Below are 27436 nucleotides of genomic sequence, written 5' to 3' on the forward strand. Positions count from 1 at the left end.
GGGAACTTCTGGAGAGAGTCCAGTGGAGGGCCACTAAGATGATCAGGAGACTGGAGCATCTCTCTTACAAGGAAAGGCTGCAGGACCTGGGGCTGTTTAGCCTTGAGAAGACTGAGGGGGGATCTCATTAATAATTACAAATATCTAAATAGTGAATGTCAGGAGGCTGGGGCATCACTTTTTTCTGTTCTATCTAGTGACAGGACAAAGAGTAATGGGATGAAGCTGGAACACAAAAAGTTCCACTTAAACATAAGAAAAAACTAATTTACTGTTCAGGTGAGGGAGTCCTGGCACAGGCTGCCCAGGGAGGGTGTGGAGTCTCCCTCTCTGGAGGTTTTCAAGACCCACCTGGATGCATTCCTGTGTGACTTGATCTAGGTAAATCTACTTTGGCATAGGGATTGGACTAGATGATCTCTAAAGGTCCCTTCCAACCCCTACCCTTGTATGATTCTGTGATTCTGTGACTCTATGAACATACAAACACAAGACCAATTTTAGACTGCAAGTACCTTGAAAAAGAGATTAATCTCTAGATTTCTATTTAATTGTTACTATAGAAAACATATAGAAAATATAATAATTAATACTAAAATTTGTACTTTTTAGACATCCATTTTAAGCTACCTACTATGCTACACCTTTGATTATTCAGCCTGACGTTATCCACATTAGGCATTTATTATCAACAAATAATTTATTACCATTATTATATATAAATACTATCTAAAAATAAATTAGAAAAACCTACATCAACACTTCATTAAATCTTACAAACATTTTTTGACAGCTTCTAACATCTTCATATTCTAGAACAAAGTCACATCTGTGAGAAATCTGAGGAGAATCTGTGCAAATATCAGATACATGTCTTCTGCCTTTCCCGTAAAAGATCTCACAAGAAATTAACTTGTAAAGTTAGAATTACATTTCAAATACTCTTAAAAGACATTTACTAAAGGCCAAGAGTGTTATTATCCCTGGATCCTGTCTGGACTGCGTGCTTGAATGTAGTGTTATGGGTACATAATTCATAGTCCTTGTGTACAAAATTCAAAACAGTTTCACACTTCCAAAAGACTGGTATTCTCTACAAGGGTATGCATCTATGCAGTGGAAGGTTCTAAAAGAAACATCTTTGTATTGTTTGTACTTACCTCTTCATAAGCTGTTAACACAGCCTTCACAGCTTCACCCTCTAGATTCAGCTTTTCTTCCAGCAGAGGGCTGTGTTTCTTCATGAAGTCTATATCCTCCTGAATCTTTCTGTTCTCTGTTTCTAATTGAAGTATTTGGTTTTGTACCTGTCGCAGCTGGCGGCTTTCACAATCAAAATGCCATTGTAACTCCAAGGTATCCTGAAGACAAATTTCATATTCTGTTTAAAAAGATAATTAGCATAACAATATGTGAGTATCTGAATGACACTGAATACCTAGTGAGATTAGGAAATATGTTGTAAAAATATTAAGTGTAAGACTTGCAAAATCTTTCCGTAAACTGCTTTGAAGGCCAAAAGAGGATATTGGTTACAAAAGACATCACCAAATATTGCATTAGCAATGGAACTGTTTTTAAACTCATACTTAATAATATTAGTATGTAATTCAAGTAAGTCTTCAAAGTGAGGGGTAGTTTTGTTTTACAAAGGAAATTAAAACATCTAGCCTTAAAGCATATCTAGAGGAGACTGTCATAAACAAGAACAGCTCTACTAAGCTTCCTAAGCTTCCAGCAACAGAGATGTGGATGCAGAGGAGGAATGGGGCAAGTATAAATCCCATATACTCTTAATACATTGCCTACTTTCAGTTCAGGGATATCTCCTAAACTACGTAGCATCAAGAAACTTAAACTAAATATACAAATTCAAAGCCAACAAAAAAACAAACATATTCATGTTGCCACACAGAAGTATGTAAGTCTTAATTCAGTTTGCTGCATTTACTTTTCTGGCCTTGACATAAATTTCCTATGGGTCTTTACAAGAAGATATGTGAGTAGACCTCTGATTGCTGAATGACAACATATATTTTATTTTGCCTAGGTTATTGGAGATGATGTCCTTAGCAGCTGATGTTCTATACAGAAAAATTATTGGTGTGAAACCAGGGAAAGTGAGATCATCAAATAAAAGAAAAATCAGAAAATGTCTAAAGAGCAGTAAAATTTGTCATAAATTTGAGATATAAAAGCATATCTTCCTGAGGGGAAAAAAAAAAGCTATCTCTGAGAAGTAGCTGTGGAATATTAAGTGCAATCAACAGCTGATAAACTTTGCTGTGCTAATGAGACATACATCAATGTACAAAACTATTATTTCATTGCTACTAAGAGTTAAAGATACTTTCTGAATTAGTTACTTTTCTACATCATAGAAAGTGATATCTAACATTAAGATGAATGTGTTTTACATTGTATTTTTGTTCTATTTCAGAAAAGAGAAATTTTAAAGATAGCTTATGTCACTACAGTTACCCGAACGTGCTACAGGACACAGATGTAGCAGGAGATAGCAACAGTGGAAAATCAAGGGAAGTCTGAAGAAATAACAGGATCCAGTGCCTACTTTGGATAAGTCATGCAAACTCTTAATTAAGAACCTCCTGGGTTTATAATACTTAGATTAGGGATAATTGTAACATTCCTGATAAGTCGTTTCCCTTTATACTGAATTCCATTTTAGTATAATTTTTGTCTTAGAGACAATACTACAAGAAGTTATAATCATTGAAATTACAAATTTACTCCAAGGACACTGCCATATTGACATAGCCCACTAATATATCCAGGGAGCAGAGCTGGTTAATTTTCACAGACAAATTTTCTGCTGGTTTGTTTTCGTTCTTTTGGGGTTTTTTTTTTAATGTATCATTACATATATTAACAGAGCAAGAATGTGTTCATTATATTCCATTATTCCAAAATTTTGATATTTATAGAGAATGTTAAATTGTAAAGTAAAAGCAACAGGAATGTATAGCAATATGCAAGAATTATTTACAGCTCCAGTGTAGGTAAGTACACCAAAAAGTAAAGAGTAACAACTCTGCAGCTCAAATCCTGAACTACTGTGCTGAAGAATTAAGATTATAAATATTTTCTTCTTGAAATTCTTTACTTATGTAAAATTGACCTTTCAGTTGCCACACACTTTCTCCTAAAGTGAATTCTCCTACCACTGAATTTTAATTTTGATTCTTTATTCAATATCCTCCTTTCTTTTCAGGGCACCATAAATTGTCCTTCAGAGGCAGCTGCTTTTAAGGAAGGCAATCTCTGCAAATCATAACACCCTAACACAGGTTTCTAGCTTCCAAGTCAAGAGTTAGCCATCAGTTAAAACAAACAAACAAGCATACATACACTTTCCTCATATATTGTTAGTGATGTGCACTATTTGCCATTTTGTCATCAAGGGATGAGGGCAAAGAGAGAAAAAAAAAGCATTTGATACTAAACAACACCGGGCTTGTCTCCATTATACACTGATTTTTCAATCAGTGTTTGCCCACCAGTAAACCCAGTTATGGAAGACTCTGGCACTGTCAGCAGTGATTGTGAGATATTTGTCAAAGATCTCAGGATGATGTCCACCAGAATATGCAGAATATTCTCCGTGAATATGCACTAGATACTAACCTTGATTTTACATCCAGGAATCTACTGTTACAAATTGCACAACTTTTGTATAAGTCTAGGTTCAGATGGTACCTACTTCTGATCATGAATCAGAAGACAAACAGCTAAGAAGTAGCTGTTTTTTCTCCCCTCTTCCTTTAATTCTATTGTATAGATGACGGTTCATCACAAAAGGTAACGGTAAATTTACATTCTTAGAATTCAGGGTTTCAAGAAGCACCGTTAAAGAATTTCTACTAAATACGTAAGTACTTTATTCAAATTTGTCACATTTTACTTTTTTTCAAAACACCTTTTTATTTGTGGTTTAACCTACGGTTTAAATCAAACACATTCTTTTCTAATTCCATTTCAACTTGTCATTCCTTGCCTCCAACTGAGTATTTATTATCATCTTAAGTCTACTCTTATACTACTTCTCAAACACTGCTGAACATTCTGTAGTACTTCACTTTTTTTTTTCCAGACGCTTATTGAAGCATATAATATTAAAAAGAGTAAATACTGTATTCCTATAACAGTAAATACAACCAATGCTCATATCGTAATTCTTATTCTTGGTGATGAACTGACTGAAAAATAACAAAGATTCTTAGTTGCAATACCAATACCTTTTTGCACAGCTGCAGGAAGATGCTGAATCCTCCAAAGTGACATACAATTAATTTTCATTCTAAGCTTTTTCCCTCGCTGTTTCTCCAACTCCAAAGCTTTTTCTGCCTCCTCACAATCAGCTTCCAACTGTTTAATTAGCTCAGTAACTTCCAATAGCAATGCCCCTGTTTCCTGCTTCAAGGTTAATGCCTTGCCATCTTTAAAAATATATTAAAAATATTTTTTATGAAAGCTTAATCATATCCTCTTTATTCAAGCTTCATTTTCAATGCAAAGTTGGCCTGTTCACAGGTATAACAGTAAGCACAATTAGTTACATTTCCTTTTGAAAAATAATATATTATTATTTTTTATGAAGGCTTAAACATACATTCTTTATTCCAGTTTCTGCGTCGGTATAAAGCTAGTGTCTTCACATATATCAAGGCAAGTACAACTTGTTATGAACAAAACTTTCACATTCAGTAGCATTTTCCTCCAGCTTATTTCCAATGCAGAGTACAACAAAATATATTAATATAGATGGTAAAAAAAAAGTACATTTTTGCTTCCTTGCTTGGGTAAGTAATCATCCAAATAATAGTGCAAGTTCCTAATTATCGCAGTTTTTGTAAGACTATTTATTTAATTTTATTTTCCTACATAAGCATGGAATGACTTCATTAAAGTCTTTGAAGTTCAAAGAACTCCTGTTCCTAGTTCTCAGTGTAATAGCTCAACATAACCGTTTTACTCATGATATACACAAAGCACCTTTCATTCTGTGAGATTTGGCTATCAAGCCTCAGTTCTTTCTTTTAATAAAAAATTCTTTGAGGTCATTATTCAGTGTCCTGATCTGTACAAAATGGGAATTAAATAAGCTACAGAGTCCAAGACATTTCTATTTTGATTCCACAGTCAATGAGTCCCTAAATTATTTTGATTAAAAACTGCAAGCATTAAAAAAAAAAAAAAAACAACTACTTAAAATCTGGAATGAAATTTTTACCTCACTGCCATCAACAGCAATTTTATCACACAATTTACTGCAGAAAGGATAGCCTCAGGCTAGTAGTACTTAAAAGGTTGCATGTTGGCTTAAAAAAAAAAATCCACAAAATCTCTTTAATATTTAAAACTTGAATAAAAAATGTATCACCCGAGTAAAGATGCAAACCATAAAAAACAGAACTTCATATTGGGAGCTCCTGTAACAGCAATGCAGTTATTTGTTTTACAAAAACTAAACGGAAAAAAGGTCTAGTATCTCCAACAATAACATGAGTACAATAACTAGTTGAGCTGGTTCAAATTCTAGATGGTATAAACAAAGTATGAATTGTCTTGCAAATAGAATGATTTAATAGTGCTTAATATAACATTTAAAATGTTCATGTCTTTCAGCTTAACAGATTATATACACAGATTTCACAGGATACTCACCTCATTGACATAAGACACAGAACAGGCAACAAGTAACCATTACAACAAATGCAAAGCATATACTAAATGAAGGTAAGTAACTTTTACGATTCAAACTGAGTATTATGAAATATTGTTACCGTCACAAGATACAGGAGCTTCTTCAAAATCCAGTTTAGTGGATAATGATAACCAGGTATCTTCAGTAGGTTCAGCATGGACCTGTTTTGTTATCCTGTAGATAAAAGCCACTGTCACTACAAAATTTTTGACTGAATTTAAATTAGCATTGTCGAGTAAACATTACTTTCATGATGTCAAAATTTTCTTTCTTGAATCTTACATACTTGCTACTTAAATGGAATAACTACAAGTCGTACAAAAGAATTATTAATAGTATAGTCTCCATAGAAACGCTTTTCTTATATTGCTTTACACAAATACAAGAAACAGATGCCTTTACATCTTATACTTACACAGGTCTTCGACTTTTGTCCTCATACCCAAGGATTTGCCAAAGAGAAGCTGTTGTAGAAAAGGTTTTCTGAACATACAGGAGCAATATATGCTATAATTTCCAGACTCTTCTAAACAGCACAAGCATTTAGTACTGTACCCGTGCAGACACAGATACATTGCCACTGCTAGTCAGACATGGTCTTAACAGTTTACGGGAAGTCATCACTTGAGAGTCAACAATGAAGAAAGATTTGGGGTTGGATTAGATGATCTCTAAAGGCCCCTTCCAACCCCTATCATACCATTCTATGATTTTTTGGAGATATAAAGGAGAAGCAATCTAGGTCTAAGGCTTAATCAGTTTCCAACAGACAAGCTTTTGAAATTTGGGATTCTCAAAAGCAGACATGAAGAGAGCTTCACTAAAATGAGATCAGGACAAATTTAAGCTGCAAGTGAGAAGGGTAAGAAGCAACACAAGCAGTCAAAGAAGAACACAAGCTCTCATGCAAATTTAAGAAGCTCATTTGCCTACTGGAGCTGAGAACAAGATGAGGAAGGATAACCACCAGCTTATGCCTACATGTGTGCTTAAAGAGACTATACAGGTCCTTCATATGTAATGAAGATGAAAAAAAATCTGCAGTCACAGTGCTACACTGCACATACACACATAATGGAACATACATACAACTCCACAAAACAAAAAAAGGTCCTTTTTCGTGAAGAAATAACAGACAAAAAGTCTATGTCAAAACAAAAAAAAATACTATCAAAGCCTTCCTTGATCAATAGAAAATACATGTGAAGTACAGGGAATAAAAAAAATCTGTACAGTAATGGAAAACAGTACGACAACAGACAGGAAAATTGAGACAGAAGAGATATCAAACTAGAAAAAGAAGTAACACAAACAGGAGTTGGATAAGTAGGCAAGCACAAAACAACTCAATAGGTATATATGACATGAAGTAAAAATATACAGGGTGTGTTGAGCAAAACAGCCAGGACAACAAGCTCAGTGCACGAGATACACTCTCCTCTTCAAACTCCTGTTTAATCTTTATAACTAGAACTACTCATAAAGAAGGCTGCCTCATGAATAATACAATATAAATCATGCACGCAGACTTACTTTGTGTACTTTCTGAGTACTTGGCTTTGAAATATTCTTGTATTCTACTGTAATGTATCCTAGCAGACAACATGTAAAATGTATAAAAACGTGCATGAGTGTTATGTTTTAAAACTACATTTTAAATTTACATTTTAAAATCACATTTTAAATTTATAACCTTTAACAACTCTGTATATATCCTGGATATCTCCAGTGCAAACATATCTAGAAAAAACAATTTTTCAACTTGTTACTTTTAATTTAGGAATTCTGTTGTTTTGATTTTAACAAGGATCCTCTCTCACTGTCTAACTTTAAAAATCCACAGTTGCAAACACTAAAGTGTGATTCAAGGAAATTTTCTCACTCAAACACACAAACGTTTTTGAACCAAACATAAGTAGCTGTCAAACTACACTAAAAACACAAAACCATGCATTTTATAAGAATCTTTTTGAAAGTACAGGAAAGCAAGGAAAGAAAAAAAATGAAAAAAAATCCTGTTTTTTCTCCCCAACTTAATACAGCACATGGTGAAGTAATAGCCATTTCATTCAAATCTTTTTCCTACTCTTTTTTTTTAATTACTTATCTTCCTGTGTCTAGCCAAGCTGAAATGAGAGCAAATTTGATCTTAATGCAAATTCAGAAAATTGTACATAGTATATAGAGAACTTCACAAAGATCAGAGACAGCATGCAGAAATAATCAGAATGGTTATACATCACGTTGCAATGCAAAACTTAAAGTAACAAGAGCTTAAAATAAGTACCGTTACTCATATTTAGCTACTTCAGATAATGGGTAGAACTGGCACAATTTCTAAGTATTAATAACTGAACAACTGTTACCAATGGAAATTGATCACTTAGGTGGGTCCTGAGACCTTCAATCATCTTGAATTTCTGAAAATTAAATACTGAATATATATTTATGAGTAAGATATGAGAAATTCTCCACAAATGCTTTTGGTCTTCTGAAGTAACTAGATCCTGCAGACATTAAGAATTCTTATTTTAGATGCACTCTAAATTACAGATGAACTTGGTAAGCTCCACAGTTCACACAGCAGATTTCACATCCAGAGGAACATCTCATCAAATAATTACCTGACATTAAAAGAAATGCATTATTTTGTATGATTTAGTATGCATGATCTTACCATGGCATCTTCTCCTCTTTAAACACAGAACCATGCTGCAAAAGCAAAATATAAACTCCATTATATGTCTGAGATTTTACACACTTTCTCTATTTCCTAACAAAAAGCGTAAGAGGCCACTTCATTTTGTATCATAAGAAGATCTAATTAGTGTACATACAGATGAATACTTTTTAACATTTAAAATAATTTACAAGTCTTTTAATTACTAAAAACTGTGCATCTACAAATGGTTGGCAATAAACCCCAGTTTCTGCATATACATGTTGTGTATTACTCAATTTTGTAGAATTTTTTTTAAAATCCCTTAAAATTATTCATTCTATTTTCACTCTTAACCTATGTACTCTGTTTTAAATCTCAGAAGTATAGTAGAGATTCTGGCTGATCTTCTCATGCTTTTTCTTCACTGGGGCTAAGTCTACAATGGTAAATTAAACACTGTTAGGGAAATTTTCTGGGCCTAGTAACTCAATAACCTACATTGTAGATACTAAATCTTACTGGTACAACCTGTAACCTGAAAATTGCCACATTCACAAACCATTCCCCAATTGAACTAGAAAGAATCAGGGATCATTTTGCAAAAGCAGTATGCATAATGTCTATCCTGTTTGGGAAGGTAAGAATTTAACAGTATGGATATGAAGTTTTCCATGTCAGCTAGACACATATTCTGCTAATACTTATTAGCAGAAGTGTAAACAAATTCATATATAGACAAGTAAAATCATAACTTCCTATATAATATAGTTATTTCCATATATATGACTAATTTTGATTTTTTTTAAGAGCATTAATGAAATACTCATGCTATAAAAATGTCATCTTTTCTCCTCTTAGTTCATAGTTATAATGACATCACCATCTAGAGGCCTCAGACTATTTTGAATCTCTATAAATCAAACAACAATAGCTTAGAAGAGATGTGGAAAATATGCATAAAACTGACGGAAACAATTTAAGATAACATTAAAATGAATAAACATCTGGATTCATCAATGCTTATCCATCTAATCCATGTGTGTTGATAAGAAATTTATGACATTAAAATCATTTCACTCTTCTCACATTATTTTAAACAAAGGTGAATGAGGCAATATAAAATTTCCTATCAAATTAATGTCTATATTGTAAATCAAAACCTGATTGTAGTTCAGGCACCTTCTTCTACGGTACAGTTGCAAAAACTCCCTGTAGAGTAACAGCATTTGTGGTCTACTAATCTAAGATAGTTCTTCTGATATGCTGCTGTGACGACATTATTGTGGGTATCAGAGATAAATTATTTAAATGTAACTTCCCTATGCAAGCAGCGATCAGATCTTCTTACTGCCGTGCAGGCATATGCAAAATTTATTAACATTTGGAAAACATTTCTCTAGTAAAAGTGAATTATTTAAATTATACTAATCATCTTCTCAAAGAAGTTAATGGGAAGATTTTACCACACTTGAACAGTATGTATTGCATTCTTTCTTCATCTACTTATCCATTCTTTTAGCTTCCTTTTATCCTTGTTTCTATACACATAAAATCTATATAGTGTAGGAAGACATCATGTACTGCTAGTAAAAGAACCATAATATTTTCAAATCCATGTCTCTCAATAAAGAAACTGTTCAGCAAAAAACACTGCTTACTGTAAATGACAGAAGTTGGCATATATCTCAATCTATCTATGCAAGATTGGTATCAAAAACTATTTTGTAGATGATGTCATTGAAGCAATTTGACTCTATGTGCATCTAAATCGTCACATATGAATTTACAAACCTTTATTATATAGGGATATTACTTTGTTGTGGTATATTGGTTTGAATAAAATAGCTTGATATGCCAAAACAGTGAAGTAAATGGAAAACACATTATGACTAGTAAATTAACCTCCTGGGCACTATTTTGGAGAGTACATATGACATGAACTTAAATTTTTATAAAAATCAAGATAGTAATCCTATTTTAAAATATACTTGTTCTATAAAGATAAAAAGTGCTTGGGGATTTTCAGACATAAACGTACCTGTTGAAAGCATTTCTCCATCTTCAGTTCTAACTTTTCAATGTGATGAATAGCTTTGTTAACACAGAGTAATGGAGTACTTACAAAAGAACAGCTACATTGCCTTTTGGCAATCCACTTATTCTCGTCTGGAGAAAGAAAGAGAACACAGCAGGCTGCTAAACTTCATGTGTGGGCTGATACTAGACTTTCTCGTATCTGATATTTCTCATATTCCTACTTTAATTTAGAACTTGTAAGCTTTGGTCTTGAAATGGACTAAGAGAGCTACATCTATTACAATGCACACTTCTGCACAAAAAGTAATTCCTTTTTCAATAAAATCTCAAATACAAGGAGAGAGATTCAGAAATGCTTGAAGAACAAGGAGATGAAGAATTTCAAGGAGATGAGATATGATAAAGGGTGCTAAGATCAAAATATAATTTGCTATAACTAATTGTACATAATTAATCCCAAATGAATCAAGTTTTATGATTTTACACTAGTACTCATCAAGGATTTTGATCAAACATTAAAAATACCAGAACTCAAAAAGACAAAGGTGGCAGCTACTATACAAGTGCCCACAGCAAAATAGGAAAGGTCACAGAGCCTTAATCTACTCTTATGTATATAATACTTGGTTACAACAAGTATTTGCTCCAACTTTATGAAGAGATGAAGTTCCAGAACAGTAGTTCCCACACCAGGAATTTAAAGCTACAGGACATAGATTAACTGTTTTACAAGAACATGTGGATTTCACCGTTATGTTTTCCTTAAACTTTTGGTAGCCTTAAAATAAATAAATTAATAAATGAACAAACAAATGCTACTGCAGAACGTTATTGAATGTTAACTATTTAATTAATATACAGAATGGGAATCTGACTGCAGAGATCACTAATTAAATGTCAGGAACCAGAAAAAGACACTGAAACATAGTAGTAGAACTATTAAAAAGTCTAAGAAGCTGTCCTGCAAACATGAAACATTAATCCAAATCTGGTCAGAAAGATACAGTCCTTTAATGTGCCTTGGAGATGAACCAAAAATAACAGTAAGAGTAATAACCAGACAACTTTCATACAATTTGTGGATTTGATTTAGTTTGGTTCAGGGTCTTTTTTTTTTGGAAGAATAATCTCAGTGTCTTAATTAAAGTATCAGTTTCAATCATTAAAAGTCTGTATGTTATATGAAGCTCTTTTAACTTCATTCTATCATAAACAGCCTTGCTGGAATGGAAAAGATGATTTGCAAGACTTTGTTTGAAAAGATAGACCACTAAAATGGATATCAAAACCTACTTCATAGGTTCTTGCTCTCCCTGTTTCCAGAGCTAGAAACCTTCATAGAAAACAAAAAGGTTATTCTCTTACTGCTTCGGTCTTTGTAAATACAACATTTTTATACGCAAAAGTGAACTAGAAATAAAACTCGGTGAGAAAGCGGAATTATTTACTATTTTTTTCAAATCTAAAAATTAGATTTAAATGACAAGTGAAATAAAGTCAATTTTGTTATCAGATAGAAAACTGAACTATTGCTAGAGAAGGGATTGACACCAGCAAGTCAATGACCAATGCTCAAAACTACAAATACATCATTTGTATAAAGTTTTTTCAAGCGGTGTGACGGATAGGCACCAAGAAAGAAGATTAGTGCTATATAACATTACAAACACAAAATACAACATTTTTTATGCCTTAAATTTAAGTCCTTCATTAAACTATTGGAAAACTATAATAGATGTATCTGACATACCTTGGGATGGTTCATTACTGTTCTTAGAAGAACATGAAAATGACTGTGTTTCAAACATTATTTCTAGTAGTTCTTTTCAGCCTAATAATCATAGAAATAACAATAAGCATACATATATACATACATAGACATTTTAAAAACTCTTATTTTATCAGCAAAAACAATTTATTTTATCAGTGACCTAACTACAGTATTTTTACAGGTTAGCAAATCCATTTTCACTTTTTCCGCTAAGGGAAAAGCAGCAAGTAAAAAGTTTACAGCATTACAAATCACACAGTGGATTCAATTTAAGTAATAGAAGTACAGTCAAAAAGCAAATAAAAAACAAGACAACCAAATTTCAGTTTATGTGACCTATCTTTTTTAACTACACAGGTTATTTTGCATCCTATCATAACAGCGATAACTAACATTAAATGGAAAAATGTGAAAAACAAAATGGATAATTCACTACAAAATTGTCAATATAAGTGAGGTCCATAAACCTGTAGTATGAAACACTGTAGTCTCAATGGACAGAAGATACGTAGAAGGGGAAAAATCTACTTACTTCCATAGAAACTTATAACTCAGATTTCTACAAAAGAAACAAAACAAGTATTATTTATTTAAAATTTGCATAATTGAGAAAAATAATATTGGCTGAAAAATTAGGCAGTTAAACCTCAGGATATCAGGTAATTTACCAAAATATGTTATCACCCTTAAAATTCATACATTTGACAAATAACTGCATTGTCGGGCAGAGACCCAGATGGACAGCTCCTGGGCTGTGTAATTGGCATATTAGAAGCCCACAGTACATTGTCGTCTCCAACTACTATCAACCTATGAAAACTGACTAGCAAAACAGACAAAAAAACCCATCACCTATCCCACAGTTTTCATCAACATAAAAAATGTAAACAAATATCACATAGATTATAGATTTTAGCATTCCATATTCTTTGAAGTAGTGCTAATAAAAATAGAGATATGTTAATTCCAAACTGTCTGAAACAGAAAAGAGTTGCCTAACAGTCCAACCGGATGGACTGTCAGAAAAAAGAAAGAGAAAGACTTAAATATGCTCTTCACTCTCTCCACATCCCATCTTATTGATCCATCAAATTCAAACTCAAGTCTGTTCCAAAGAAATGTAAGTGTACTGTGCTTGCCAAAAGAAATGCTGAATCTACAGCTGATCGTCTACTTGAACTTCTATGTACTGCAATGCAGACAGCATTCTTGTTACCGTAACAGACTAATTGACTTGGAAACTCTGAACAATATCAATAAAACCTTTCAAAGTAAAGCTAAGGAAAATATTGTCTTTAATTAAATAAAGTTCATAACACATACATCAAAGTTTCAAATCACTACATTTTAAACTATGCAACTGTCATCAGGAAATGTATGGAAATGTATTATATGAGCCATTCTTATATGTCATTTGGACATTAATACTTTTTTTGTTTCAAGTTTGGTGGCTTTTTTAGTTTTACGAAATAATTCTTTCCAATGGCAGGCAGCATTGCTCAAAGAAATATGCCGACTTGGCAAGCAAGAGTTTTTAACTGTATCTGTGACAGGATGTCAGCTTCTTGGACTCTGCTAAGCAAAATTCTACTCTCCTAACAAGCTCATCCTGACAGTCAGACCAGATGGACCATATTAGCTCCAACAAGGATTACGAAAGAATCTGAAACTCTTAGTAAGTCAAAGAAAATAAGTATTAACTGACAGAACAGCTCTAGAGGAAGGAGGAAAGACCAAAAAAAATGCTACATTCCAAAGGATGAAATCCAGAAGAAAGACTTAAGAAACAGTTTCAATTTCTTGTTGTTCACACAGCCAGTAACATGTGGGGAACAAGGCAGGAAGACATGCAAGAACGTGTTTAAAAAAAGGTGAGACCATCATTTGCCTGATAAGGAATCATACACACAACACAGTCACCTTCCACTGTATATAACAACACTGAAAAAATATACATTGGAAAAATCTGCACTTGATAATAAAAGTATCATTTCAATCTGAGGCTTGGGAAAAAAATTAGTCAGCGCACAGTTAATTTAGTATCTTTTGAAAATCTTGGTCTCAATATAAATAAATATTAGACTATTTACATTCAGAGCTGTATCTATCAAAGTACAAATCAAAAAATGCATTTTATACTGTCTGATCCAGAAAAAAAATAAGCCAAATACTGCAAGTTAGTACTCGCAGTTCTGCAATATGTACTTCTGACCTTCAGGAAGTAGCATTCTGCACAAATCGTTTTATGGAATTCAAACTAACTTTCTCACTCTGACAAAGATAACCACTATATTAGTCTTACTACTACAGTATACTGTTTAGAATTCATTGTATGCTACTCCATGAAGAAGGAGAAAAAAAAAGCATTGTGACTCTTTCATCAAGTATATGTATTTATAAAAACATATGTACATTGAATATATTATTAAATATTGCTAAAGCTAAACACACATAACATTGTAATTAATCTCATGGTACTTTACTGTAACAGAAAAAATTTGTCATCTGCTAAAAATAAATTTCTAATACCAACCTTTCAAATAGAAGGAAGAAGTATTTATAAAATTTTTGTTAAAAGCAAAATCCTCCATAAGATTTTTTTCAATGAATGAGAAGGGAATAGAAATGTCAAAATTTCTAGCCACCTAACAGAATCTAGTACTATCATTTCTCATCATAAATATCATTCCCCAAGTAGAGTCTTGACATATTAAAAAATATGCTTCATAAAAGTTAATTCTGTAAGAAACTTTCTGTGATCAATTCCCATACTTATCTTTCCATCAAAACTCTAATTCATCATTAATTACACTAAGTGCAAATTTAGATTATCTACCTCATAAGCACAAGAGATATTGCCAAAATGCAGAATAATTTTGTTTAAAATGTTCTCTTTGGTTCATGCTTCACTATGGCTATGCCATTTGTGTTGGAATTTTTCCTCCTTCCCCAAAATGCAGTCAGCATAAATAAAAATTATAAACTAATTATTATTTAAAAGAATCTAACAGTCCATGAACAATCTTCATTTTATTCTATCATTTCCTGACATCCAAATGTTAACTTTTGGCAAATACAACATTTTACTATTTTGTTTTAGGGTCCCAGAACTTTCACAATTTCTGCCTCTCCTCAAGTGATGCAAGGAATGTTTTGAACCACTGAAATGCAGTCCAGGTTTATTTCAGAATACGCATAAAACGATTAACGTCTCAGAATTTTTTTCCCAAAATTACACTTAGTGCAGATTCTTCAAAACAGTTCATGGCATTGATTCAATAGCAGTCCACAGCATTAAAATCTATTACAGTGGTGGTCAGGTCTCTCATTTGAAAACAAAGTTTCATGTATAATTTTATAGGCTGGCCAATTCTGATAAAAAAAGACAGGAAAAATTCTTTAAGTTCTCTGTTGTATTTTATTCTTTTCACAGCAACAAATCCCGAGAACTAGTCCATTATAACCATCACTTGCAGCTTTAAGAGGGGAATTAGGATCAAATAAGGTACTCTCACAAGCTTCTGATGGTATCCAAACCTACAAATATTATTGTTAAGATCTTGTTACTGCCATATAAATACCTGACACATTTCTTTATCAAAATCTAATTTATTTTTTTATTATTCCACTGTTCTTGTGGTTTATTACAGCTAGTCTGCAACTCAAACTCAATCCCTACTCATTTTCCACAGACTTCAGTGCAAATATGAACTCTAAAACAAACAAACAAACCCACAGACAATTATAAAGGATGAAAAACAAGGACACTGGAAAACTGTAATAGGCAAAGGAATTTAATCCAGGTATTCTGTGCCATAGTCACGAACAATACACTTCGAATTTCTATATATATTCTTCAGTTCCACCTTTCTGACTTGAATCAGAAAAGAGGAATTATACTTGTACCAATTACTACTGAGAAAATAAATACCTTAAGAGCTGCTCACATTCTGACACGTGGATTCACATAAAACAGAACTATCTCCGAGTAAAGGTGTTACCTAACCTACAATTTTAGTGTACCTCCTCACACATTCCAAGGCCAGAAACAAAACAATAGAATTATTATGCTCTTTCTTATTCCTGGGAGGCCAAAGAGACCTGACAGTAGTAGGAACAATCTCCCTGTTCAAGCAAAAAACTAATTCAATTCAGTTGTTGGAAATGAGCACCCAAAATTCTATTACCTCAAGAGTCATCCAAATACACTTAAAAGATGATTACTACCAATGTTCACACTCCTAAGCATGCTAGTTTTTGATCGGACCCTTTACATATAATTAAAATATCATGTACTATAGCATAATATTTTTGCAAAGATTATTAAATCCTAAACCCACCATCTTCTATTCTGTTGTATACGTCTAAATGAAATACAGCGAATATTGGTTACCATAGTAACCACAGAACTGAAGAAATTTAGTTTTGGCATAATTGCTGCATATGTTCATACAAATCACATCTCTTATTCTGAGCATTTGAAATGAGGACACTTTTGATCTCCATTTTTTAAAAATAGAGTAATGAAGAAACAAAAAAATAGATCAAGTATTTATAGACATAATGCAAAATATTCTTGTTTAATTCACTCATTCACTTTTCTTTTATAATTAGAGTATGTTTTCTTGCATTCTATTAAACTATTTAGTTAAATACTGTTTCATTTATCTCTGTACTTATTGCTAATTAAGCCAGTTCTGTTGTTGTCATTAAATTCAAAATCCTATTTTAAATTAATACATTTGTATGCAAACAAATGGGTAAAAAAATGGCTAAAGAAACTTCAGCAGAAATAAAACACTCCCAACAGCCCATGATAAACTTATTTTGGTTTTCATTTGCAATGAGGTTCACACTGAATAAGGATAAACTTCTTTGTTTCTTTAGTTTCAAGGCATAGTAAAAAAAGAAAAAGCACTCTAGGCATGCTGACAGTCTTACAACAGCATAATTTTCTCAGCAGCCTTAAAAAACATGCATTCAGCAAGAACAAATTAACTCAATTCAACCAGTCTGTGAATTAGCCATAAACTCCTCTCCAATTCCTTATCAGCTCCCAGAAAAAAATCTTTAATGCCTTCAAAAAATTCCAATCTCAAAACAAACACAGAACCCTGTAGGTCAGATGAACAGGACAGTGGGATTTCTATGTTTCTACTTCGACACTAGCATTCATTCATCCTTTCAGTACTGTAGCTTTGTCTGCTCAATAATGTTCTGATTCAGATGTTTCAGAGATATATTTACAAAGTTCTTTACCATCAGTATCTTTTGTTTTTATATTCAGAAATACATACAAACAGAAGTTCAGAGTTTTGTAAATACAGACCAGATAAACATATAAATAAATCATAGTTAAATACAACACAGAGAGATATCTGTACTACAGACCTCTTCTTTGAAACCTAAAGTCTTTTCTCAAGTTGTCACATACATTGTGCAAAAATCTGTAATCAGACAATACACTGAAACAAAGAAATGCAAAGGAAAAGCCTAATAATTTCTTTAGCACACAATATCAGGCTTTTAACTTAAAAAAACAACAATATAATTTTTCATTTACCTTATCTGCTCAGACCTTTTCAGCACGAATTAGTCAAGGTCTTAATGAACTTGTGGAACAGAATCATCCAAATTTTGTAGGATGTAACAAGTTCTCAGAAAACCTGAACATAAAAGAGGAATAATGGATGGATGAAAGATCATATTAAAATTTAATTGCTAAAAACAGAAACAAAATGCTAAAAACATTTTATAGCATTCCTATGACCATTAGAACCAATAAAGTTTGGGTCTCCATGCAACGTTTGTGCAACCTTGCCTCACAGAAGTCTTGCCACCCTCAGCATTACTAAGTTTGACCAACCCAGCTGCCTCTGGTATTCCCTTCTCAGCATGTTTACAGGTTTGGAGCCTGGCTGACTGAACAAGACAGAGTAGATTAGTCAGTATCCCTAAAGAATACGCAAAGGGCTAATTTATAACTCCATTCTTTCAGATGAGGAAATAATTTAAGTCTTTCTCTATGTTACTTTGCTGCCAATTTTCATAAAACTTGGAAGAACTTAACATCTTTTGAGACTCCTACCCATCTGTCAACTCTAGCTCGAATACACAAAAGCTACTGGTGGACAGGGACTATCAGACCATCTACAGTGACAGTGTACACTTTGTTTTCTTAGATAGACCAAAAAACACCTGTTTAACTGGAGGTTGCCTGAAGTGACTGCCTTCATTAATTTCATAATGTTGCAATCAAACTGTATTTTGTAGGGATTTTAAATGTCACTATTTTAGAAGTAACACAGATATGGGAGAAAGATAAAAAGATGACATTTTATATACATTAAAAAACCCAACAATGTAGAAAAAGACAAAAACAAGTTAAAGAACAAAGTGAGAAGTAAAGGCAATGGTAAAGAAAAGCAGGGGGAATATGGCATTCACGGAATGAAAGGTGCTTGCAAAGCAAAGCCAGAAAACATATATTACACAATACAGAAAGGTAGTTAGTAAAAAGATACAAAGATGACAAAGTAAATGAGAGTTAAAGGCCATGCAGGTAGGAATGAGGACTGACAAAGTCTAGCTGACAAAACCAGAATGCGACAATATAGGTAAAAATGACAGCAAACCTGTAAAACCAGAAATGGATAAATTAAGCACTTAGAAAGTTTCATGATAGAGTAGAAGGGGTCCAACTAGGTAGAAACTTCATTTTCTCTTTAGTAATGACAGAAGTACAGTAGAATGTGAAAACAGATTCCAGAATACCTTCATGGATTCAAGGATCCAAGGCAGCTTCAACTAAATTGAAACCATTTCTGACAGATGCTTGTCAAATCTGCTCTAAAATGTTTTAGTGACAGCTTCCACCTGATGTCTAGGAAAACTTAAACAAAACTTAACCACCCTTGCCATTAGTTAGTCATCCTAATGTATAACATAATCTTCTTGTTGTACCTGTATAGACATAGAAAATAATAGCTTGCCTCCATCTTGTAAACAACTTCTTTACTTCTTGACACTAAACAGATGAAATTCTTCTAATTTTTCACACACACCCCACTGCCCCAGAGAGCATACTTTCCAACTATTTTTCCACTCATCCTCCAAGTTCTCCCCAGTTGGGCCAGGTCTTTCCAGACACATCCTAAAGAGGCTACAGCTTTTCCTGTTGACACCTCACCCATACTAAGAAAGAGGGAAGTATTATGCAATGCTTTTGGTTCCATATCCTTATACAACCCTTGCCCCTATCACAACATGATACTAGTTTCCATGTTTAGCACTTCAACTGCAGGTCATTTGCTACCTTACCTAGCATTTTCTTCTCCTCTGTATACATTATTTATGCTTATAGACAGTACTTGCCGTTAGTATTATTCACAAAGTAATTCCATTGTTTTACAGTGCCATGCGTAAGACATGGCTTGTGCTTAAGATGCTGATACTATGCTCTTTCAAATAATTTTTTTAAAAAGAAGTAAGCATTTTAAAATGCCAATCCATCTCTATTTGATTTCCTGTTCCAAGCTGTATGTGTTTTATTACCTTGTGTTTCAGAGGAACTTGAAGCTAAATAGTCATTTTAGACATTAAGTATATTATATAAATAGTTTGGCTGTGAAGATTAAAGAAATGAGTTGAAAATTTGGCAGGATCATAAAATCTATTTAAAATAAAAAAGGGAACAAAACATGCTACTAGATAACATGAAATTACATCTGTGTGTTTTCTAGCTTGAAGAGAAGATCTTGCCAAATTCCAAATTGAGTGGTGAGTAACTATAAACACATTCTTGTTCAGTTGGACTAAGATGTACTTGGTGGCACTTCTCAGTTCTTAGCAACTAATTAATTCTTAATGCTATACAGAAATCTTGGGTAAAAAGAAAATTAATAGAAAAACATTTTTTAAATTATAAAGTCTCAGACTGTTTTTTTACAAAGAATCAACATTAAAGGAAAGATTAACTTACACAATTCAATATAGCTACATTCTTGTACCTGTCCTGCAATATAACCTTAGAAGAAGACAGCTCCCAGAAAAAGGTCTACAAGATGGAAAAATTAAAAAATAAAATTAAAAAAAGCACAAAACAGACTAAAAAGGCAATGATAATTAAGAAATCAACAGCATCCTCAAGCTGACTGGAGCTGCTGCTCACTCAAGCTCATTCTTTCTCACCATCTACCTTCCATACTTACTTACATACTAAACTCAATGTCTTCATGCTGGAACTACTACAAAGATCATAACAGATCATAACAAAATCAGGAATCCGACAAAGTTATAATAGATAAGCAAGCTTCTCTATATCAGGATTTTATCACTTTACAAATAATGAACATTTTGACCATTTGGTTTCTAGTCCTACTCTAAACTCTCTTAACATCAAGTGTAATAATTCAGCAGGCATCTTGCAAATATCAGGGAAAGTAATTTTACTATTACTAGGTTGATTTCACTAGAACGTTTATGGGATCTTAAAATATAGTAGTAAATATTTTGGGCCACAACTTAAGTATTAACTTTTGATATTATTGTGGATTACAATCTTCCAAATGATAATTTCATCCAAAACTGCATCAAGTACTGTAAAAGGAGTAGGAAATGTCCAAACTGAAATAAAAGTTCTTACCACCCTTCTAAAGAGAACCCTTCATTCTGTCTTTGTGTCAACAGTGTTAGATCTGCCTGCCCTATTATATGAGATATCAAACCTGAAAGTCACCTAGAGCACAGCTTCTGCTACCACATCCTCATCTTATTTAACTCCATCTGAAAGCTCTTTACTAAAAGGCTTACAAAAGGCTATCTATAATAACACAGATTGTCGCATCTGTATCTTAATACCAGATCTTAAAGTCTGATAAACTCTAATCTCACATAGGCTCTATGCTCTGAAAAGATGAGAGCATTTACAAAAATTCAGAACCCTTTAGTAGGGAAGAGGCTTAAGAGTCACATATATCAATTCTGTAGATAATAGTGGCACTATCTCACTAGAGGTAGACACACTGCAACACCCTGAGGAATAATCTTAAAGGACTGCAAATCAAACACCTCAAAAACCTTTGTAAAACTCTGAATTCCTGAAAGCATATTCAAATAAGATCTTGTTGTGGTAGCAAACATATTCCATTTTCCAGTTGGAGCAATTTGAAAGAACACAACCAGCTCCAAAATGATCATATGCTGGGATTTTCATTTGGAATCATGACCAATCCCTCAACTTGATCAATCTAGAAAAATAAGAAGGGATAGTTGCTTGGGGTATATTCTGCTGAAGCACAACAGTCAACCGCACAGTTCTTCATAATTTTCTTTTTATGTTTTTCTTCAGTATATTCACTTAGGCTCCCCTGACCAGAGTGTGATCAAAACTTTACAACCATATGAGCTGTTAGAAGAGTCAACTAAACCTTTTCTGTCATGAATTCTCCCATTCTTCATTAATTGACAAAGAACAGGACAAAAATTAGAGATCAATCATCATCCTTGAAGTAACAGCTACCTCTTCTTTCCAAAGGTCTTTAAAACTATCTTCTTCAAAGTCTGCTCTGGCATGGTGTTATTATGAACTGAAGTTAAGAGACTCCATGTTTCAAAAATAATCACCCTATAGCTTTTGAAAGGTAGTAAAATTCTGTAATAACTCCCGTAACATGGCCTTCCACATTTTCTAGCCTTATAGTTTTGCTTTTTAAAGAGGGGGAAAACTAGGAAACAGAATAATTACTATACCTTCTCAGGGGGAAAAAAAATGCTAAATTTGAATCATATTCTTCTCTTCAGAACATGTATCATGCTCTCACATCATGCTCTGAGCCTGTACAAAATGTTTGTTATGTATCTGAAATTTGTAAAGCTGAAAACTCTCTTAAGTTATCTATCAGGAAGTTAATTGTATTCTTTGAATCAGTTAAGAGTAAGTCAGTAGTAAGAGAGAAGAGTCTATTTAGTCATATAAGCTGAAAAATTGGATCTTCCAAAGATTCTCATTAGCTGCTGCATCAAGCATTGCAAGAAAAAAAAAAAAGGGGGGATAAAATCTTGTAGTCCCAACAAACCATTCTGACTGAACCTTTTCCCAGGGCAGAGATGCTCAAACGCTTCTGCAACAGGGCATGTACTTAAGTACTTTCCCAGTCTTCAGTCAGACACCTCCAAAAGTGTATCCTCGCGAACACAAAGACTGTTACTTTGGCCTATTCTGTCACGTCGGCTTAGTGAGCGGAGAACTGGATGTGCCAAAGGCCACCCTGTGTAAGTTATCGCTGCCTTGGACTGAATCCGAGACCGTTCCGCCGCCTCACGCCCAACTCCGAAGCGTCGATGACGATCTGGCAGAGCCGCAGCGAGGCGACAGCCTCCCTCATCCTCCGCGGCTTCCCACTCCCTCCCGCGCCGGCCTGGGACCCGGAGCACCTGCTGAGCACCTCGCCTGGAGAGCGACCAAATATCACCTCGGGGCACTTGTCCCGCATTAGCAGCGCCTGGCATCCCGCACGCCAGCCCAGAGCCTCCCTGAGCGAAAGACAGCAACGACCCTCCCTCCTGGCCTCCCTTTCGTGCGGCAGCTTTGCTGCTGGTCGCCCGCCGCCGGCAGGACACCTGTTTGGCGGCCCCCGCCCCGCCTCCCGCTACTCACCGCGCCGGGCAGGGGCGGGCGAAGGGCAGGCAGACCGGCGCCTGCCGCCGTTTCCGAGCCGGCGTTCCTCAGCCTGTGCCGCGGCAACGGCGGCAGCGCGCGGCCAGAGCTCGGGGCGCGGGTCGAACGGGCGGCGGCGGCGGCGGAGACACCGGCGCTGCGCTCCCGGACGCGGGGTCTGTTGCTGCCCGCCGCGTCTGTCCCTTAGCGGGGCCGCTGAGGTCGTACCCAGTTCTCTCCACGGGAAAGTGGGAAGAAGAGACCCTCCGCCAGCTGCTCAAGGGAGCTGCCGCCGGAGGGTTGCAGGGGTCTCTCAGCCCATCCTCACACCTCTCTTCTTGAGGGAGCTAAACAAGCTGCGTAGGTGTAAGGCTGCCCGCACGCTCTCCATCTTCCCTTCCGTGAAGGGAATTCAATATTTAAAGGTTTACTTCCCTTCCCCTGGGAAACTCGAACCCAATCCGTGGTCCTCATCTGCCAGACAAGTATTTCCCAGCTTGCACTGCTTGCATGGCCAATGCTGTGAAATCATCTCACTTTTAGATGTTTCCAGTCAAAACTTTGCCGATAAGGTTGATTATGCAATGAAAATTTATAATGTTTGATCACTATCCAAAATGTGGGAACTGCTTTCTTGAAGAATAAAGCCAACCCTTGTCTGTTTAATTGTTTCACAGAATCACATGGTAGGGGTTGGAAGGGACCTGTAAAGGTCATCACCTCCCAAAGCAGGTCCACCTAGATCAAGTCACACAGGAACCTGTCCAGGTGGGTTTTGAAAATTTCCAGAGAAGGAGACTCCACACCCTTCCTGGGCAGCCTGTGCCAGGGCTCCCTCACCTGAACAGTAAATAAGTTTTTCCTTAAGTTTAAGTGGAACTAGTTGTGCTACAGCTTATGCCCATTACTCCTTTTCCTGTCACTATACAGAAAAAATGTTGCCCCATACTCCTGACATACACCTTTTAAATACTTGTAAGTATTAATGAAGTCCCCCCCTCACTCTCCTCCAGGCTAAACAGTCACAGATCCCACAGCCTTTCCTCATAAAGAAAGATGCTTGAGTCACTTGATCTTGATGGCTATCCACTGGACTTTCTCTAGAAGTTCTCTGTCCTTCTTGAGCTGGGGAGCTCAAAAACTGAGCACTGCTCCAGATGAGGTCTCACCAGGGCAGAGTAGAGGGGGAGCAGAACCTCCCTTGACCTGCTGGCCACACTTCTTGATGCACCCCAGGATGCCAATGGCCTTCTTGGCCATGAGGGAACATTGCTGGCTCATGGTTAGTTTATTATCAAACAGAACTATACAAATTGTTAGCTGTTAACCAATCTGGTCCAGACCAATCCACATGATTGCTGCCAGTCCTGATTATGAATCTCCACTCCTGGAAATTCTTGTACAACAGTATGATGATTTGATAAAACATTTCACCCAAATTTAAGTAGAGGCTGGCATTCACAAAGGGCTCAAATAGGACTTAATTAAATCTACGTCTGCCTCATGAGAAGCATATGCTCAGCCTTCTATACTTCTCCCTTGTTTTAAAGGTAAGAAGTGAAGTTAGAGAAAGAGGCAAAATGTTCCTCACTCATATTTACTCCAAAATTACCCTTTATTTTCTTTTTTGATCCTTTGTATCATATCACAAAAGCAATCAGATAAATTTAGAAGAAAAAAAAAATCATTTTCCAATGTGTTCTCATCACCTCTTCGAGTAGTGTTTATGTGCATTCAATTTCAGCATATAGGTTTTTCATGAGAAAAAAAGAGGGCAAGATAAATGTTAACTTACCTCACCTTACTCTCCTATTATACTCTTAATGAAGACAAGATCTAAGCAGTTTTTACTTTAGGAAAACTAGGCCAGGTAAAACCAAAGTGCGTTTGCCACAAAGGAGGCTATGTGCATTCTGGGTTGCATTATGAGGAGCATTGCCAACAGGTCAAGGGAGGTGATCCCCTCCACTCAGCACTTGTGAGGCCACTGGGTGCAACTTTGGGTGCCTCAGTATAAGGAAGACAGGGTGATACTGGGGAAAGTGCCATAAAGACAATGAAGTGACTGGAGCATTTCTCACCTGAGGAAAGACTGAAAGAGCTATGACAGTTCAGCCTCTCTCTCAGAGAAGAGAATGCTCAGGGAGGATCTCATCAATGTCTATAAATACCTGAAGAGAGGGTGCAAAGACAACAGGCTCTTCTCAGTGGTTCCCAGTAACAGGACCAGAGGCAATGGGCAAAAAACAAAACAAAGGAGGTTCCCTCTAAACATAGGGAAATACTTCTTTGTTGTGAGGGTGGCAAGCATTGGCACAGGTTGCTTGTGAAGGTTGTGGAGTTTCTGTCCATGGATGTATTAAAAAGCTGTTTGGAAACAGTTCTGGGTAAATGGCTTTAGATTGAGCAGGTTGGACCAGAGGATCTGCAGAGGGCCCCTCCAACCTCAACTATTGTGTGATTCTGTGATTCATGCAATGAGGGGAATTGATAGCATTAGCACTCTGTGGAATTCAAAACTACCTTTGTCTCTCTAATGATATTGCATTGAGACAAATATCTCAAAGAAATTTTGGCTTTGCAGAAACAAAAAAAAAATCCCCTTCAGTACTCAAGAAAGCTGTGGGGCAGCAGTTATCAGGAGAAGAAATGTAATGTTCCTAGATATTTTATAGGCTTTGATATCACAATTTTAAGCTTGAGATCCTTACCAAAGCTGAAGAAAGGAGATAAGTAAAGCTGATAGATACTGCATTTTTACTTTTCTAGGCTAAATCCAGGGCTTCAGACCCCCAAGCTTTTGCATGTATTTCTCATATTTTGATTTATCACCGCTTATTTACCAATACAGTTTCTGCCGCCTTCTAGGAAAAAGAGACCATTCTTTAAGCAATTAAAAAGAGCTCTTTTGAGTCACAAGTGTATGACAAGTTTTACTGCTCCTGTGTTTGATCTTGTGGAATAGTTATTGATCTTGATAACTGTTGCAAAACAAAGAACATGTTGTCTGATCTTTTGATTACTATCGTAAGAGTACTGTGGCCACCCTTAGTTGTAGATTTCTTAAACCAACTAAGAAAATTATCATTTGGATAGCTGCCAGCTCTCTGATAGATTTGAAAAATGTAGCTAGTGTTGGTAAAAGGCTGAATTTACACAAAAGTTGAGTGTCTCTGTAGTTAGCTGCATAATTTATTCATAAATGGAAATAAAGCTTCAAGAGTCTGTTAATATATTCAGTAATCTCCCAGAAAGAATTGCCTAGTGCCTTTTTTTTTTTCTTAGAATAGCATGAAGATTATTCTTACAGCTAAATGCTTTAAAAGTTAGGATTTCGAAGTTGCTCAAAGGAAGCAGGACTAAGTACATAACATTTTACTCATGTATAGGTATACGAAGATACATTTTTAAGCTTTACAATTACGTAATTATAGGCATATATTAGATGGGAAAAGAAAAAAAAAACATGGAGATCATCAACTGCTATTTCGTGTGACACCAACTAAGTACTTACAGTGAACATCTCTTTACACCTCTCGTAACCTTTCACCCTCATTAAAGACCTATTAGGACTGTAATGGAACAAGAAATATCCTGAAGGTGTATTATGCCACTGTTTTGAGATTTCTTCACAGATTTATTTTATAATCCAGAGAACATAAAATGACACAATAGAGAATATTGCAAAAAGGCAATATTATTATTATTTTTAGGCTTCTTCCACTGTCCAAAAAATGCTAATTAATTTTTCTTTGTTATTGTCAGTAAAACGTGTGCTAGATCAATCCATAAAGGAAGGGCAGATGATTTGCATGGTGTGTGTTGAAGAACAGGAAAATTTGAAAATATGGGACAAATTGTGACATTTCTTCTATTCTATATACAGTGCACTGGAGCGTACAGAAGCTGTAAGAAGCCAAGTTCTTGGCACTTGAATGCTGAATTGCAATAGTGAAACTCAGAGTTCACATCTTTAATCTTCCCCCTTGCAACTTAAGTGAGAAACTTTTACATGAATGACAAAAAAAATTACTAAAGCAAAACCAGCATTGTGCATTTTCTCCAGTAAAGGACAAGATGAAAGAACAAATGTTGGAGAGATGTTAAGCCACATCAGAAGAGGTACCAGGCCAGGATCCATAGCAGTCTTTCTACATTTAACTGGTAAATAGGAACTTAACCCAGTGCTTTCATCTACAACTCAAAACCTCATCACCTGAGTTTAGACTGAGCAACCTGCCTTCTCCTGTGCTGCCTCTCTGGACTGCATCTCAAGAAATGGAGTTACCCAGTCTAACTTGCCTAAGTGTCTGAAACTGACTTGAACCAAAATTTTGGTAACGTCCTCTTCTTTTTTCCTTCCTTTTCATACTTCATCACTAATAAATTGTTACATGTCCAAGTTTTGTCTTTAATTACAGATGTGTAAAGTATAACTGACTATAGCTTAACGCAAATTTTAGCAATATGTAAGTAGCAAGATAGTCCTATTCAACCTGTAATGCTAACAGGAATACATAAAGGTGACCCTTCTCCTCCAATTGCTTTTATAAGCATTACAAATGTTTCATCAGACTCAAGGAG

General features: G+C 35.1%; 1 protein-coding gene across 1 annotated transcript in view; it reads right to left on the reverse strand.

Moving 5' to 3' along the window:
• The window catches only part of CCDC178 (coiled-coil domain containing 178), a 168946-nt gene extending 156714 nt beyond the window's left edge, over positions 1-12232 (reverse strand). The window contains 6 exon segments of the mRNA XM_061994597.1: positions 1161-1381; positions 4257-4457; positions 5805-5899; positions 8403-8437; positions 10426-10553; positions 12175-12232. Coding sequence (XP_061850581.1) covers positions 1161-1381; positions 4257-4457; positions 5805-5899; positions 8403-8437; positions 10426-10553; positions 12175-12232 — 738 coding nt within the window.
• Positions 12233-27436: the final 15204 nt, after the last annotated feature.

The sequence above is a fragment of the Colius striatus genome, chromosome 4 (assembly GCF_028858725.1).
Source record: "Colius striatus isolate bColStr4 chromosome 4, bColStr4.1.hap1, whole genome shotgun sequence".
NCBI lineage: Eukaryota > Metazoa > Chordata > Aves > Coliiformes > Coliidae > Colius > Colius striatus.